Raw genomic sequence first — 16,078 nt, forward strand, 5'->3', positions numbered from 1 at the left:
TGCCTGTGTGTGTTTTTGCTTTCTCTTCTTTTGTGGTTGTAATCTTTGAGCTAAGACAGAACAGATGAGTACAAAAGATAAAGGTGGCCTTACAGTGGCTAAGCAACCTTAAGGTTCTGAGCCTATAGTGGGTAACAAGGCAAAGAGCTGCCACTTGTCCTTGGGATAGACTCTCTGAAACTTTGTTCCCTTGGGGAATTGGATAGCTTACAGGTTCATCCAATGAAGGTTTTCCTGTTCCCGTCGTGACCGGAGCAGTGCTTGCTTGTTTGTTGATGGCAGCAAGCTTAGACTGACTGCTGATGTTCTAGATTTCCTTCCTACCTCTGGCCGTAATGCAAAGGGGACTGGGTCCATAAGTCAGTCTATTAGAACGCCCTCCATCTTGCAGAGATCTCTCCCCAGTGTAAAACCTATCTTTCCAAAAGTAAAAAAAATGGCTATGAACTTTTAGGCAGGCCTGAAACCTGAGTAGAATCAGGTCAGTCGTTATACGTGCAATGGTGGTGTGAGAAACCTTACTGGTAACTTTCTGTTCTGCCATACAATATGGTTTATCCCATATAACTCCTTTCCATACAAATTACTACCTCATGAGGATACCACCATAACCGTACACCGAGCAACAGTGAGGAGATTAGGTTTTATTACGGCTGTAAATCTAAATGTGCCCCACACCCTGGGAAACAAGGCAATAGGCAGAGTCCTCTGCAAAAGTGAGAAAACTCCCCTGTGATTGAGCACTGAGGACACAGCTTCTGAGAGGACAGCAAGGGAGGGAATGCAGCCGATAAAAACATTGGGTTTTTCCTAAGGGCATCCAGAGCTCCTCAAATTTTTTTGCTACTGCCTGACCATTTGTGAAGACTTAACACGGAGATAACAGGTACTATTTAACTGATGAGAAGTGAGGGGAATGGGAGAATAAAAGGAATGCAGGAAACTGTAGGGATGGGTGTTTTAATGTACCAGTTAGTTTGGCAGTTAGTTTGGTTCCCCCACATCCTTTTTTCTCTTTCCTTTTTTTTTTATTTTTTTTTAAATAAATTTTAGAGATGAACAGGGAAGAAGTTCATGCTACTTGCTGGAAGCAATAAAGGTAAATTTCCGTGGCCCATGGATTCCACAGACCTTTGAGTGTCCCGCCTCATCCATCATGGGCTAACTTACGGAACCTAACTGTTCCATGGCAAGACCCAGTAGCCCTTAGAAACTGGTGGCATGTCCTCAGGTATTTTCCACAAGAGTGAGAGACACGTTGATTCCATCAGCTTCTTCATCACACGATGCCTGAGTGCCTCAGGTGCAGCCTTGTGATTTCCAAGAATCCTTTTTGACATTTTCAGACATCAGACTGCTGTCTCCAGATCCTCGTGGGAAACCATTTGGTAGTTTTGTCGACTGTCCAGGTAGGAGGCCAGATCTGGGTCACCAGCTTGCTGAGCCCTGTCACGAGGGGTCTTACCCTATAACAGAGAAATATGAAGAGAAAGTCTTGTGCTAACATATTTAGAACATATGAAAGCACAGCTCAGAGAAATTACTACAGGAAGGATAGAAGCGAATTTGGAGAATTTACTTAGTTGTTGTACAAGTTGGTGTTAATTTTTTCTGTCAGTGTCATGAGATTCTGAAGATTTTTAAAGTCCTTGTGTGGTTTAAGACAAATCATGCAGTTCTGCAAGGACCTGCTATTTGTTATATCACACAGAAGGGCTCACATACTGTAAGGAAATTATTTTTCATTCTAGGGCTACAATCCCTGCGTGAATGAATATGACACGCAGTACTGTAGCTGACACTTGAAAAGTGTGCTTCACAGACTACATACTTTGCTAAGGATGTGCAGGGACAGTTGCCCAACTTGACATGAGTTCAACATGTCTCCTTCTATCTCAAGTACAAATAGTTTTTCAGTGCATCAATTTGATACTCCATTACCTGAGCTAGCTTACAAGTACTGTTAACCTGGACCACAAGTCTCAATCCTAAACTATGAAAAAATATTGGAAACACATTACTATATCTCCGCAAAAACACACCTGCTCCTTGGATTTCTGGGCACATGAAGATTAACAAGTCAGAAGCCACTTGTCTGGATTTCAGTTGTTGCAGAAATTATCTTTTGCAACAAATAGTACTCTCATCTGAAAAAGAGATGAACTCTCTCCCCCTAATAGGCTGTTCTATACAGCATAACATGGTAGGAATTTTTTTTTTTTAATTGTCTTGCTGCAGCAAAGGTGCTTCTGACTCTGAAACCCAGAGATCCAACCACCTCTCAAGCTGCTGACCACAGGATGATCATGTTCAGAGATGCCAGGGGGCAGCTTGTGGACCATGTTCTTAAGTGATCAGGTTTTTGTATTGACAGAATATTCCTAGGGTTTCATTTTGCCCAGACTTCTTTCTCAGCCAAGCGTACACCATGAGAGGGTTGTGGTTAGTGTCACATCAGTGAACACAGGGGCAAGCGAGGGCAAAAGAAAATGGTTAGCCATCCTCACAAAGCAAGTCAGCCACAATAATCAAGCCTCACAGATGCTATGCAATCACAAACCAAGGCTTCCACAGGTGGTCCCTGCCCACAGGCCTCTTTTGACCACACAGGAGGAGGATGCTGCTGTGCCATGGAGATGCCTCATTCACACCCAACGCACCAAATAGTTTGAGGTCAGGCTCTCACTATGAAGATGACCCACGTTGAGGACTGAAAGTCTCTTGTACTTGTTTAAATCAATAAAGTTTTCTAAATCAAAATAGCTTTGTTTAAATAGAGCTGCTCTTGGTACACACAAGGAAGCCTCCATCAGGCAAACAGCAGGGATGGATGCTGACCGGTGTCACTTGGCTGCAGTATTTTATAACTGGTTGAGGAGGCTGGGTTACCTTGGAGTCTGTCTTTCTCAGAGAGGCTCCCGCATCCACCAGGAGCTGGCAGACGGCACGATGGCGCTGGCAGGCTGCCTTATGTAATGCTGTCTCACCCCTAGACCAAAGTACAGAAACCAGCAGTGAGACACATCACACCAATGTACATTTAAAAAGTATGAGGTGCAGAAGACAGAAGGATGCTGTATTTCTGTGAGATTCCCTTTTGTGGGCAGAGGTAGACTTGTGCATTCTCTCCCTTAGCATCTACATCCTTTGACTCAGTAAGAAAGCCTGCAATGCATAAATAGCAAAGAACTCCTGCGGGGTGGGAAAGAAACATGCACAGGTTTTATGGATTCAGTGGACTGGATGTCACATTCTCATGCAACCACCAGTTCTGCTAACTGCTGCAAAGCCAACTAGTTATCTTCTTATTTCATAGCAGGTAAAACAGCAACAGTGTCTGTTTCTTCCTGCAATTTCTTTCCTCAACCTCATTCTTGGACACATCCTAAAAAAATCCTGCCCACCAAAGCCATGACTGGTGCACTTGCTGCCCAGGTTCTGATACTATGCTGTCTTGGGTGTAGGGGAGCAAGAGCTGTGTTTTTGTTTCCCACCACTGGACTGGTGAGCTTCTGGGGAAATTTGAACACGTGCTTTTCAAAAGAGAAGGCTGTGTAGTGGGAGCAGATTTATTTGCAAAGCTCCTCACTCAGACTGGGGCTATGTGTAACAGGATTCTGAGACTGACTGTAGTACCAAAGTTAAAGAAATCCATCTAGATTTGCCTAGGAAGAGGAGGAAAGTATTATTTGAGTGGGTTGGGAAGGTTTCCTTAATACTAGTGTTCAACAAGTAGGGCCATTACATAACCTCCAAAACAACGAATTACAAGAAATGCGCATAGTAGGACAAATCTTGAACCTACCTACCCAGAAAGTGAGAGTGCATAAAGGAATTTCAGCCTCATTCCACAACAGGGCAACTTGAAATATTAATAGGCATCTGCGTCTGCTGCATGAGAACTAGATTCAGAATAGGATACTATCTGATTTCCCCTTGAGGATCAAAAGACAAATTCATGTTGCCAGTTAGGGCTTGAACCTTCCCTTCTCAAGAGTTAGCAGTAGAGGGACCTCTGTAAAGGGATGCCCTCATAGCCATGTTCACGTGCACTTTATTTCAGTGCCTGTACTATGCTACTGGATGAAGAGAAACGGGCAGTCCATCCAAACTCAATCACCTCTGGACTGCACACACACACCTTGTGCAGAACCTTTCTGGTCAGCAGGTGAGGGCACTGTGGGATGTGGAATGGTAGGTTTAAGCCCTGTAAGAAAGGTGACTTTTGCTTCCCATTTATTCCATATACTTCCCAGGATTATTCATGTTTCCCTTACATACTCTTTGTGATGCCTTGATTATACAAGACATAGAGCAGTTGAGAATTGGAAAGTAAAGTTTGGGGGGTTTTGTGGGGTTTTTTTGTGTGGTTTATTCTGGGGCTTTTTGTGGGGTTTTATTTGGTTTGTTTGTTTGTTTTTATAATAACAGAGGTGATTGAGGTTCTAACTACTTGAAAGAAATCTTCAACTGCACAGGTTGTGGCCACTTGGGACAGCTAAGCCAGAGCACCTTGGATGAATCAAGAAGGGACTGAAGAAAAGGTGCAGAGCAAGAAAAGTAATTTCCTGACTTCTGGATTTACTCCTTAGGTTGGTCCCTCAGTAACTGGATGCCAGAAATATCGAAGCACAATACAGGACTTGTATTCCTCTAGAAAGATTAAGGAGGTGTGGGAAGCCATAGGGAGGAAGTCCTTTGTGGAATTCAAGAAACATTTGGTTTAGGTCAGAAAGCCACATATGAGTTAGTTGTTGTGTGGGCTTAAGGGGACTTTTGTTTGCTTGTTTGTTTTTGAAGAGCTGTGCCATTTTACAAGCTTTTTTACTTGAAAGTTTGCACTTGCAAAACAAGGAAAGTCTGCTAGGCTAACGCACATAATGTGAAGGGCAGGGTAGGTTGTACTTACGTTTCACTGTCTGTCATGTCCAGTAATTCAGATGGACCTGCAAAAGACAGTCAGGTATGTCATATAGCATTTATCCACTTGATGAAAAGTATGACGACCAGGAGAAGATTCCTGGTGCAAATATGTAAGAGAAGTCAATTGAAAGCTCAATTTGCATAAATATGCCAAACTTCAAGGTAATATTTGCTTGTGTGAGCCCTTGCACTAGCAAAATTCTGAATGCACAGTCACTGCTGGAGTGTCAGCACCAGGGAGAAGCAGCCTCTAAATTATACTAGGAATGAATATTCATAGAGTTTATTTTCTCACTCTTCACCTTGCTCAATTAAGTGGTTCACATAAGTACAGTGCATTGAAAATGCTGATATACTGGAAACTCTGATATACGGCAAGTTAAAATCTGTTGTTAGTACTAGAGGAAAAATGTCATTAGGAAGTTGAAATTAGCCAGATTCTGTCCTGAATGACAACCCTGTGCTACTCTATTTAGTAGACTTATACAGAATGTAGATCAGGGTGGAATATTCCCAGCAGTCTTTATATTGATATGCAAATTCTGTACTCTGCTGGTTAGCAATGATCAGAAAAGTAAGATTAAGAAAAACAGAAAAGATTTTTGTTAAGTGGGACAAAATAATACATTTATGCTAATGTTCTTTTGTCCTTGATACTCACTACAGGCAGATGTTTATAGCAGCAAATTCCATCACTGAATTACAGTGATATGGAAAGGCTAGGATCTGGATAGCATTTGAAATGAGAAAAACTTTTCCCTTTGCAGTCTGCCTTAATATTCTTCTCTCCACTGCTCTGAAGCATGGTGCCAGATGGTATGGGGCAGTTAGCAAGGGGAACAGTGCAACTTTACAGGAATTTTCCAACCTGTGCATGAATGTTTCTCTTCAGCACACTTGGACTTTGAAATGCAAGAGTCCTCAAGGGTCTACAGCAAATCTCACCTGAAACTGAGGAATTTCACACTACTTGCTTACAAAGGCCTACACACAACCACTCCACACTTCTTTCACTCTGAGTGTGTGTCAAAATGGATGACAGCAGCTTGTCTCTCCCTCACTCCTTTTACAACACACATATGCAGTATCATTGGGGCAGCTGGTTGCCTCGGCTCCTGGGGCAGCAAGTAGAGCCTTCACTTCATCTTCTGTCATCATGAGAAAGGGGTGGTCAAAAAAGTGCCATGCGCAGTCCCCAGTGCACACGGTGTAGCATACCTATCACGGCAGTTCTCCAAACTCATTAGCCACTTTCAATTTTTAAAGCACAGCACCCTGACTCTGTTGCCACACATCTTCATTGCTGCACTTGGCAGTTACGCGTTCACTCCTCCCTATCAAAAAGAAGAATCACTCATGACCCTGAGCTCCTATGAGTATGAAAAAGGATACAGGGGGCTAAGCAGGGCTCCTTGGTGAGAGGAAAGAAAGATAACCCCTGAGAAACTAAACAAAAAAAAACCAAACAAAAAAACCACCACAGATGAAGAAAAAGATTCCTTTACATCTCCCAGGAGAAAATCATGTTCTCTCAAAAACAGAGGCAATTCACCATGGCTTGTTGCAATGCCATGTCCCAGTGATAGGTAACCAGGAATAGCTTGCAGTATATTAATAAAGGCACTGCCAAGTAAACTATCTGTTCATGGATCAAGCAAGGAAGGTCATGATGAAATTATGGAACAGAGTGATTGGGCTGGTTGCATTGGGCATAGAGGTACTTGCCCTGGTAAATGGAGGAGAATAGAAAAAGGTATTAAAACATTAGAAGGAAGGGTGGAAAGAAGTTAGAAGAACATGACTTGAGAAGGAGGAGAAACTGGGGCAGAGTAGGCCTGGAGAGCTGGGAAGCCAAGGGTGAAGCACAACTAGTCTGGAGCAGGAAGAAGCAGGAAAGCTAGTACAGAGGAGCTGAGTGCTGAGCAGGCAGCCTGTGAAGGGTGCTCTCCTGGGTACTATCCCAAATAAAGCATTTAATGGGAGTGCCCCAACTCCACCCCAGTTATACATAAGGGCCAGATATTGGGGTTAATTGATTCGCAGCACAACATGGTACCAGGACTCATTCATTTCATTCTTTCTGGCCTATCTCTGAAGCTAGAATGTCCCAACTCACACACAGCCTGAGCTGTGCCCTTTACTTCTTTATTTTATTTCCACTTGTGCTTCTCTTAAACCATCTCACGCCCTCTTCCTAATTCCCTTTCCCCTCTTTTTTGGACCTCATTTTTACATCAGTCTCCCTGGCGCTGCCAACCGACCATTCCAAATCCCCCTCTGCCCCAGGACAAAAGCTGCACAGATGTGGGAAGGGCTGGCACTGGGAAATCTAACGGCACTGTCATCCTGACCCAGCAGGGAGGCGGCTGTTTTACTTGGGGACAAGAGGCAGAGAAAGAAAAGGGGACCAAGGCAGAGAGACAGAAAGGACAAAATAACCCAATAGAAATCCGGAAGGGAAATGCATGAGTGAGATTTCTATCAAGGAAAACAGCAGGGGGGGAAATAAAAACAAAAGATAGAAATGTGTGGAGAGGTGGAGGGAGGAAAGAAAAAGAGAGAGAAAAAGAGAGTGCAACTCAGGGGCTAAAGAATGGCAGGATGGGGACAAGGGGGGAGAAGTTCGCATGAAAGGAGCTGAAAAGCATGACGCACTGAGGGGAAGCCCAGCTGAGATCACTTTCTTTCCTTAACATCTCCAATAGACTGTCTGTGTAGAATTATTAACTTTTTTCCTTCTTTCCTTCTTCCCCCTTTCACTCCACCAAAGCCCCTCTCCAGTTTCTCAGGAGGCAAAGCAGCCTAAGCTGGGGATGGGAGGAGGGAAGGGAAGGAGATGCTCAAAAAGCAGCTGCCCTTTAGCTGAGCTCACTACAACATAAAAGAGAGACTAAATGACCATATTTCAGAGGCATTTCCAAAATATACAGCACCATGCAGTCTGAAAGGCCTCCAGGCCAGCGACGCACCCTGCCCTCTCCAGTGGATGTGGTTACAGCTACCCACAGGAGACACAGCTATTAACCCCTGCCAGTCCCTTCTCCTGCCAGTCCCTTCTCCGGTCAGTCCTTCACAGAACTGGGGAAGAAGGGTACTGCTTTAAGCAGTCATGTCGAATATTATCAGCATTTCTGGATGTTTATCTCTCAAAACCCTCTTTGTCTAATAACTTGATTGTGGTTGTTATTTGGGGGAAAAAAACTGGATTTGGTTCCTTACTATTATTTTTTAAATATTTACTCTTTGGAGGCAATCTGCAAAGTCAGAACTATTTCAAGCCTTCCCCTAACTCCACATTTCTCATTTTTACCCAATGTGAAGATTAACAGTGTCTGTTTTTTACTGCTAGTGTCTTTTACCTCAGAATTTCCATTGTAACATAGAGGGTAGTCGGGTTATGGGAGCATGCCTTCCATCATACCAGTCTCTCAGTCATGTTGACCTAAAATTTGGTAAATTTGGAAATTAAAATAGACTATACCTTTGCCTTCTAGGAAAACTAAGCTGTTTTCTGCTTAGGTCCCTCCACAAATGTCCAATACCCTAAAAAATTCTGCATATCTAGACATACTAGCATATGTCAGGCAAACTCACTCTCCTTCGGTGTTACTTTCAGATGGCTAGTCACACTTTGTCCCTGACATACATCTCTGCCATGGAAAAATTTGCTTTCCAAAAGCCTTCTTTGGAACTCCTAAATCTGATCAGGATGCAAATCCAAACTTACTGGTGGCTCTTCATTGTTGACTTTGCAGTGCTAAGAGTAACAAAAGCATAATCATTTTATACCAGAGGTTGTTACATAATGGACCAACGACATTAAGGTTCGAGGTCACAGAAATGTTCAGGATGGAATGCTTTACTGACTGACTGTTCCATCAGTTCCCACCACAAACTCCTAAGGCAACTGTAAACATCTCTCCTCGCTTCTGTTTAAAATTAAAATACCCTAGGATGAACTACAGAATTCTTTTTTGTCTTGAGCCTCTAGAGAAGAGAAGACAAGGAGAAGGCAACCCTTAGAATGTCTTGTATACTGGTTATAAATTATAAATAGTTCAGAAGTGCCAGATAAATAGAATCATTAAGGTTGGAAAAGACCTCTAAGATCATCAAGTCCAACCATAAACCCAACACCACCATGCCCATTAAACCATGTCCTGAAGTGCCATGTCTACATGTTTTTTGAACCCCTCTGGGGATGGTGACTCCACCATTTCCCTGGGCAGCCTGTTCCAATGCTTGACCACTCTTTCAGTAAAGAAATTTTTCTTCATATCCAATCTAAACCTCCCCCAGTGCAACTTGAGGCTATTTCCTCTTGTCTTATCACTAGCTGCTTGAGAGAAGAAACCAACATCCACCTCACTAGAACCTCCTTTCAGGTAGTTGTAGAGAGCAATAAGTCTCCCCTCAGCCTCCTTTTCTCCAGGCTAAACAACCCCAGTTCCCTCAAGCCAAGTTTAATTCCAAATACAGATGATGATTTAGGAGATCCTTTTTCTAATGGAGGAAAGCCTTCCCTGATTCTGTTTATGTTAGGCAAATAAACAGTTAACTCTTCTCTAATGTGTATGCATAAGGGTGTGAGACAGTTGCTGACTGCAGCAATAAACAGATGTGGTTCTGATACCTACTGAGCTTGGCCCTCAGTTTCAAGTTAAGTGTTCCCTAGCCCAGCTACAGGCAGATCTTAAAAGGTGACCCTCCTACTATAAGCATAAGACCCCTGATTTAAGAAGGCAGTCTTGAATAGCATATAGGTTTGTGTATCTGTCCTTCCTACACAGGGGATAGAGAGAAACTGTTTGGCAGGAACAGCAGCCAACACAAGTGTTCCTGCAGCAGTAAGCAGATGTCGTCCTGACACCTACCACATTGGTGCTTCAGTTGCTATTCCAGGCTTGTGCTAGTCCACGGCTAAGTATCTGGCAATACTGCACAGCAGTCTCCTTGTGTGACTCATCTCTGCTTTTTCTAATTTAAGAAGGGTTATTTCCCACTCCTTAACATCTGAAGTCATTCTGATGAAGATCACAGAGTAACCACTCGTATAATGTACCTCATACATTTGCAGAAAGCATACAGCCATCTCCAGAGAGGACAACATAAGCATCACTGCATCATTTTCCTTCCTGCACAGTCCCAGTGCAATGGGCCCCACTCCTGTATCACATTTGATTCACCCCACTATTTTCACATTAGGCAATTAAAATTCCTGGTATGGTGGTTTTTGTCTTGTCTTATTGTTGTTTTTTAAAAATATTCAGAAGATTTTCCCTGTGTGATTAATAACAGGTTTTCTGTGCTGTATGCTGGAGGGTATTTTACAGTGGAACTCCTATTAATATTAACTACCTCCAGCTGTGTATGAGAAGCAAACAAACTATAGAGGAAGTGTGGCTGGGCAGAGGTAATTGCCAGAACAGAAGTAAGACTCATTTTTATCAAGAGTTGATATCAGCAGAAATGAGAAGCTAGATACAGGGGAAGCCTGAGATTTCAGTAGCATCAGATTGGGTCTTATACACTAATTAATGTTGAGAAGATGCCAGATGCCAGAGAACGCAACAGAAAAACAAGGACATTATGATGATGATGATGATTCAGCAAGAGAGCTCGTTTGTGACTGAGAAATGCCCAGGGTAGAAATGAGTTTCATTAATTGCTTGGTGGGAGAAGAGAGAAGGCCCCTGTTAGAGCATTGTCCCATGCACTCTCTGATCCCTGGAGAATGTTAAACAAACAATGCATTTGGAGAAGCCCACAGGACATATGTCTGGAAATCTGCAAAAGCTTCCTGCTATCCTTGGGGATAAAGGGGGGAGAGAGGAACTGAGCTGACATTTGCTCAACCTTCTGGTTTGTCTTTGTCTAACAATCTGTAATGCCTCACATTTCTCTGTTCACTTCAAAAATTCCTGTGGATTCCCTGCTCACATCCTTACCAGCTTAAATGATCCCATTTTAAATCTTCACCAAAGGAACAGTAACTGGGTCAGACTGTGAGTAGGTTAAGGTATATGTGCTAAGACAAACACTGGAGCAGCAGCCATGACAGTGAATTGGCATGGGTCGCGTGCACTGTGAGAAGAGACCAGAGGCAGCAAGAAAATTAAATGAAATTATATCTGTCTGCAGAATTCAGGGGCATGCATATGCACTGTGACTAATGACATAGTCCAGAGAAGTTAAATAAAAAGTAGAGCTAGCACTGTTACAACTTGTGAGAAAGCTACATATATAAGGATGACAAGATATTTGGATATAAGGCCAACTACACTTAGCTACCCTATGTATTGCTCCTTTACTCTTATGTATCTTTACATAGGAGTAAAGGAGCAATCCGGACCCCTCAGTCAGGTATCTGGGTAGCACAGTTCTGTTACCCACACACAGGTATTTTGTGCCATTCAGTATGCCTATGGGCAGGTCTTGGGATTCATTTGGAATGGCAGGGATACTTGCTTGGGCTCCAGTTGGTAGTCCAGTACAGACCTCCTACAAGCCTTGTATGTTATCTTGTAGACCCATGCAGATGTCCTGAACATCCAAGGGCAAATGATATTAGATAGTTATGTTTAGCTAAATGAATGAAACACACAGGTAACTGGAAGCTGAATCGCTCGCTGGGCTCCAATGACTATTTTGACTAGGGTCTCCCTTGAGCTAGTCATGCTAGAAGTCTGCTATTAAAGATGCCCTCCTCACTTCCATCTGCCACTGAAAGAGGATAGGTGTCTTCTAGTACCTCTGTCATACATGAGCAAATAAACTGAGACATAAATCTCCGTTGACGGTACAGGAATTTAGACCCATGGATTACATGACACCTATATGGAAACACCCAAACCTAGGAGTCAAGCTCAAACTAAATCCCACCCCATTTAACATAAATGTTAACAGATGCACAGATTTCTAACCAGTGTGTCTCTAAATACTGAAATAATATCAATGGTTGGATGGGCTCTCCATTGCTTGTAAATGTTTTAATGCTTTGTAAATGTTTTAAATGCTTTCTACAACATACACTCTGATTGAAAAACAGATTTGTTCAGAGGATTCCTATGCTAGAGGTTCTAATGCTGCTTCTTCACAGCTCCCCAACTGATGCAACTGTGAAAACACCCAACTTCCTCAAAAGCCATCCTTATTTTTGTTTCCAAACTTTCCCTTGTCTGGAGCCATCACTGTCATTGCTGCCACATTCCTAGCCACCTGCTCACACATGCTGCAGGTGGACATTGTGCTGAGGATGACCACAGACAGGTGAGGGCACTTCCAGCCACACGGTGTGGTTTTACCTGACTGGCACTTGGTTGAAGCACAGCTTTCTGTGGATTTGCCCAGTGTGACTCACCATGTTCCAGGATGTATTTCACAATCTCGCCATGCCCAGTCTTGGCAGCGTGGTGCAACAAGGAGCAGTGATCAGGTCCTTGGATTAACAAATTGGCTCCTTTTTTACAGCATTCTATGAACTGGAAAAAAACCCCACAACACAGCAGGATAAGATGGGAGGAGCAGAGAAACAAATATACAGGCAAATTGTTTACTAAATTTCATAGGTCAGTACAAAAACAGAATAAAATGAAATAAAATATTACTTTAGAGTCAGCTTTTAGGACCCAATGAAAAAATATCTGAAAATATAAGTATTGACAATTATATGGGTTAAGAAAAGCAGTTTGTGTTTCCTAAAGAATGAGACATTGCTAATATACTGGCAATGAGTTATCGCTTGCTAGCAATGCTTGCAAAACCATTTCTGGTGAAGCTGTTGGGATATTTAAAAATATATGTATTTGACAGAAAATTCTTGTTTCTCTACTGAAAATTCCAATTTTCCCTTAGCACAGGAGGCAAACATTTTCTGACTAAACTAGAAAACTCTGATTCAAAAATCCACAGGCAGGTGGGGTTCAACTGCCCCAGATCTCCATTCTCAGACTCTGCCCCCTGGCCAGGGCTGGCAGAGGGAGAAGGAAGCACTACATGGGGTAGGAATGGAGAGGAAACAGCAACCAGCCAGGTCTCAGAACTACTGCAAACTCTGGAGGGGTTTGCAGTGTAGATAACTGCAGAAAAGAGGGAGAGGATTGTGACAGCGGAGCATCATTTATAATGCAGTACATCTGAAGAAGGGCAAGAAGTTTCCCTGTCAGTGCAAACTCAGGCAAAATGTTTTCAAGAAGTAGAAAGGGGACAATATTTTTTATGACTGCTGGTTGAAGGACTGCTCCCTAGATGCTGCAGCGGCAAGTGTAGGAGTGGAGGTGTAGAAGGGGCACCTGCAGGAAAAGTTTTGGCCTAACAGTGCTGTCATTTTTACAAATGGCTCCAGGCTGGCTTCTCACAGATAAAATTACAATCATTAATCATGGTTCTCATCCATATTCGAGGTCATGTTTTCATATCTTGGCTTGGCTACTGAAAAAGGCAGCCTCAGACTTTGGGCACAAAACATTTTTGGACAGGTGCATTTTCCTCCCAATAGCTAACAATACCAAGACATTACACATTTTGAGACATCCATCAGTCAATAAAACAACAAGCTGAGGTTTGTTTCACCTTGTCTGGTGGTTGCCTAGGTAGAAGTTAAGAAGTCTCTAGCAACTCCTGGGGCTTGGCCACCAACCTCACTGCCGTAAAATATCCTTTACTATGTCAGGCTGTCTCAGAACTACCCTGCTGTTCAGTGTTCCATCTGTCAATATAGTAATTTCCCCTGTTAGTAACTGACACATTGCTCTGTGCAACACACTACGAATCCTGGGCTGAAAGGTGCTGTCTAACACCAGATCCTATTCACTTGAATTTCACACCTCACCTGACTGATGTGTTCCCCTAATATTCAGGGTTTCCTGGAAAGGCTGTAAAATGTCACTTGCCAGCAGACCCTACAGCAGCCTATTTATGTTTTGAGCAGAGGTGTGATAAAATTTACAGTATATCAGACCTGCAAGAAGCAGTGAAAAATGGACACTTGTTGCTCTGTACTTACCTTAAGCAGATCACCAGCTATGACTGCCTGTAAAAGTGCTGCAAAAGACAAACAAAACTGATGTTAGGCAGAAAGCATTCCACATATAGCCTCACAGCTGAGAACATAGCCCACAGTTTGGGCAAGTTAATACCAATGCCTCAAACCACTTGCATTCTCATATCCTACCAAAACCAATGCAAACCCTGCCCTGGCAGGCAGACGGAAGGCTGCCCATGTTGCACAAAAGCTGTAGGGACATCAAACCAGCCTTTCCATTGCTGCCCTGGAACTACATGTTTCAAAGTGAATTTTTGACTTGAGACACTTCAGGGACCTTTCAACAGTGTCCACAGGGTGGACCCAAGTCTCTGGCACCTCAGCCATCACCAAAGACATCAACGTCATAAACACAGAGAACCCAAAAGTATCCTCAGACCTCTCAGACTTTATTCATACTGATGGTGGAGTGGTCAGTCAGTCTCAAATACATTGAGAGTCTCAAGCTGCAGATGATTAGGTGGCAAAATAGAAATTTCTTAATAATTATTTGCATTACAAAAACATTTTGACATGCCAGTGGACAGCAAGACTCCCTGGGTTTGGCAGGCAGGGTCAAACACAGAACAGGAGCCTGTCTCCTCCTTTTTAGCCCCTGTAATTAAAACAGACACAGAAGGAAAGAGAAACAAAAACAGACAAAGTGAACAAAGTCTCACAGGAAGACAGGGCAGAGCTTTGCACAGAGCAAGGAACTGCTTCCTACCTGCTTCTGTCTGCCCCGCACCTATTAAAAAGAAGGAAGGCAAAAGCCTGGGACACAGTATTGCCCTATGTATAGGCAATATTCAGCTAAAAACACCATGATGGCAAGTAACCACAAACATGAGAAGTTGTTACAAACCTACTGCAATGAGGCTATTTCCTCCTTTTTTTCTCCTTCTCCCTATCATGATATATATGATAAAAAACAATTACGAATAATCTTTCTGAGAAAGCACTTACCTGGTTTGCATCTTGGAAAGCTTTAAACATCTGTCTCAGTTCATACTTTTTCAAGAGTGCCTAAGCCCATTTCTATTTTCGAGTCTAGGCAGCACAATCAAGTTAAGCATTTGCTCAAGTGCCATCCTTGATAAAGATGCCAAAAGCTCATGTGGGGAGGAACAAGGGCGAAAGCAAGCCATAGCATATATAGACTTGCCTCTGACAAATAACACATAGGAAACTGCACAGTGTGAATTCCACAAGGGGCTTGTTACAGCTTCAAAAATGACAACACATCCAAGCTAAACACTGCAGAAGAGGAAAGGTGTGCAAAGAAAACCCAACAAATGTCCTTTTCTTTGAAAACACCTGGGGTTGTGGGTGGCTTTCCGGTCTCTGCAATGCCTCATGCCCTGGTTATGCAGCAGAGGGAAAAGCAAAAACCCAGTCCAGCTAAGTTCTGACTTGGGAAAGCAGTATCAGCAATAAATGCTACATTAGATTTAGGGCAGTTTTACAGTGACCATGAGTTAAACTAAGTCCTGCATCTGTGCCAGTCCCCCTGGCACCTGTGGGAGTGAGGGCACACAGATCCAAGGAATGGAAAAAGACGAACATCAGCAGGTAAGAGCTAGAACTGGAAAAATACATGCATATCTTTTCTTCAGATTTCATTTTCAGTGTTTTACATCCTTCTTTTTTTCCCAATAGTTCTAATACTGGGTCACCCCAAATTAACAGCAGAGCAGAATTTAGTCCTTATGTCATCCATTTTATCTTTTTCCTCCTTTTTCAACAGTCTGGTCTCACTGCTACATTTATTCTGTGGACTACTGCAGTCTGTACTTGTATAAATATTTTGCTCTCTTCACACATTCAAAAATCAAATGAACCTGTGACACCAGCTTTTCATTACTTTCTACATCTAATATTTTAAGACATGTCTTCCCTGAAGTTACTTCCCAAGAGGCAGAAACCCATTTTCTTACTCAAACCATGCTTAAGACTATGGTTCAGAAAAGCCAGAAGACAGAACTAGAAAACTATGAAGTGGAAGGTATGGGATAGATGAGTGGACGGTGAAGTGGATGGAGAACTGGGTGACTGGCAGAGCTCAGAAGGTTGTGATTAGCAGCGTAGAATCTAGCGGTATCCCCCAGGGGTCGGTACTGGGTCCGATCTTGT

At 42.9% G+C, this 16,078-nt stretch overlaps 1 protein-coding gene across 1 annotated transcript; it reads right to left on the reverse strand.

Moving 5' to 3' along the window:
• Nucleotides 1–848: 848 nt before the first annotated feature.
• On the reverse strand, nucleotides 849–12,398 carry LOC104525071 (diacylglycerol kinase iota-like). The gene is made up of 4 exons (XM_029084989.1): nucleotides 12,284–12,398; nucleotides 4,910–4,946; nucleotides 2,890–2,989; nucleotides 849–1,466 (listed from the first exon to the last, which is right to left on the reverse strand). Exons 2-4 carry the CDS (start codon nucleotides 4,924–4,926, stop codon nucleotides 1,350–1,352), a joined length of 234 nt encoding a protein of 77 aa, XP_028940822.1. The 5' UTR covers nucleotides 4,927–4,946; nucleotides 12,284–12,398; the 3' UTR covers nucleotides 849–1,349.
• Nucleotides 12,399–16,078: the final 3,680 nt, after the last annotated feature.

The sequence above is a fragment of the Antrostomus carolinensis genome, unplaced genomic scaffold (assembly GCF_000700745.2).
Source record: "Antrostomus carolinensis isolate BGI_N321 unplaced genomic scaffold, ASM70074v2 scaffold19145, whole genome shotgun sequence".
Taxonomy (NCBI): domain Eukaryota; kingdom Metazoa; phylum Chordata; class Aves; order Caprimulgiformes; family Caprimulgidae; genus Antrostomus; species Antrostomus carolinensis.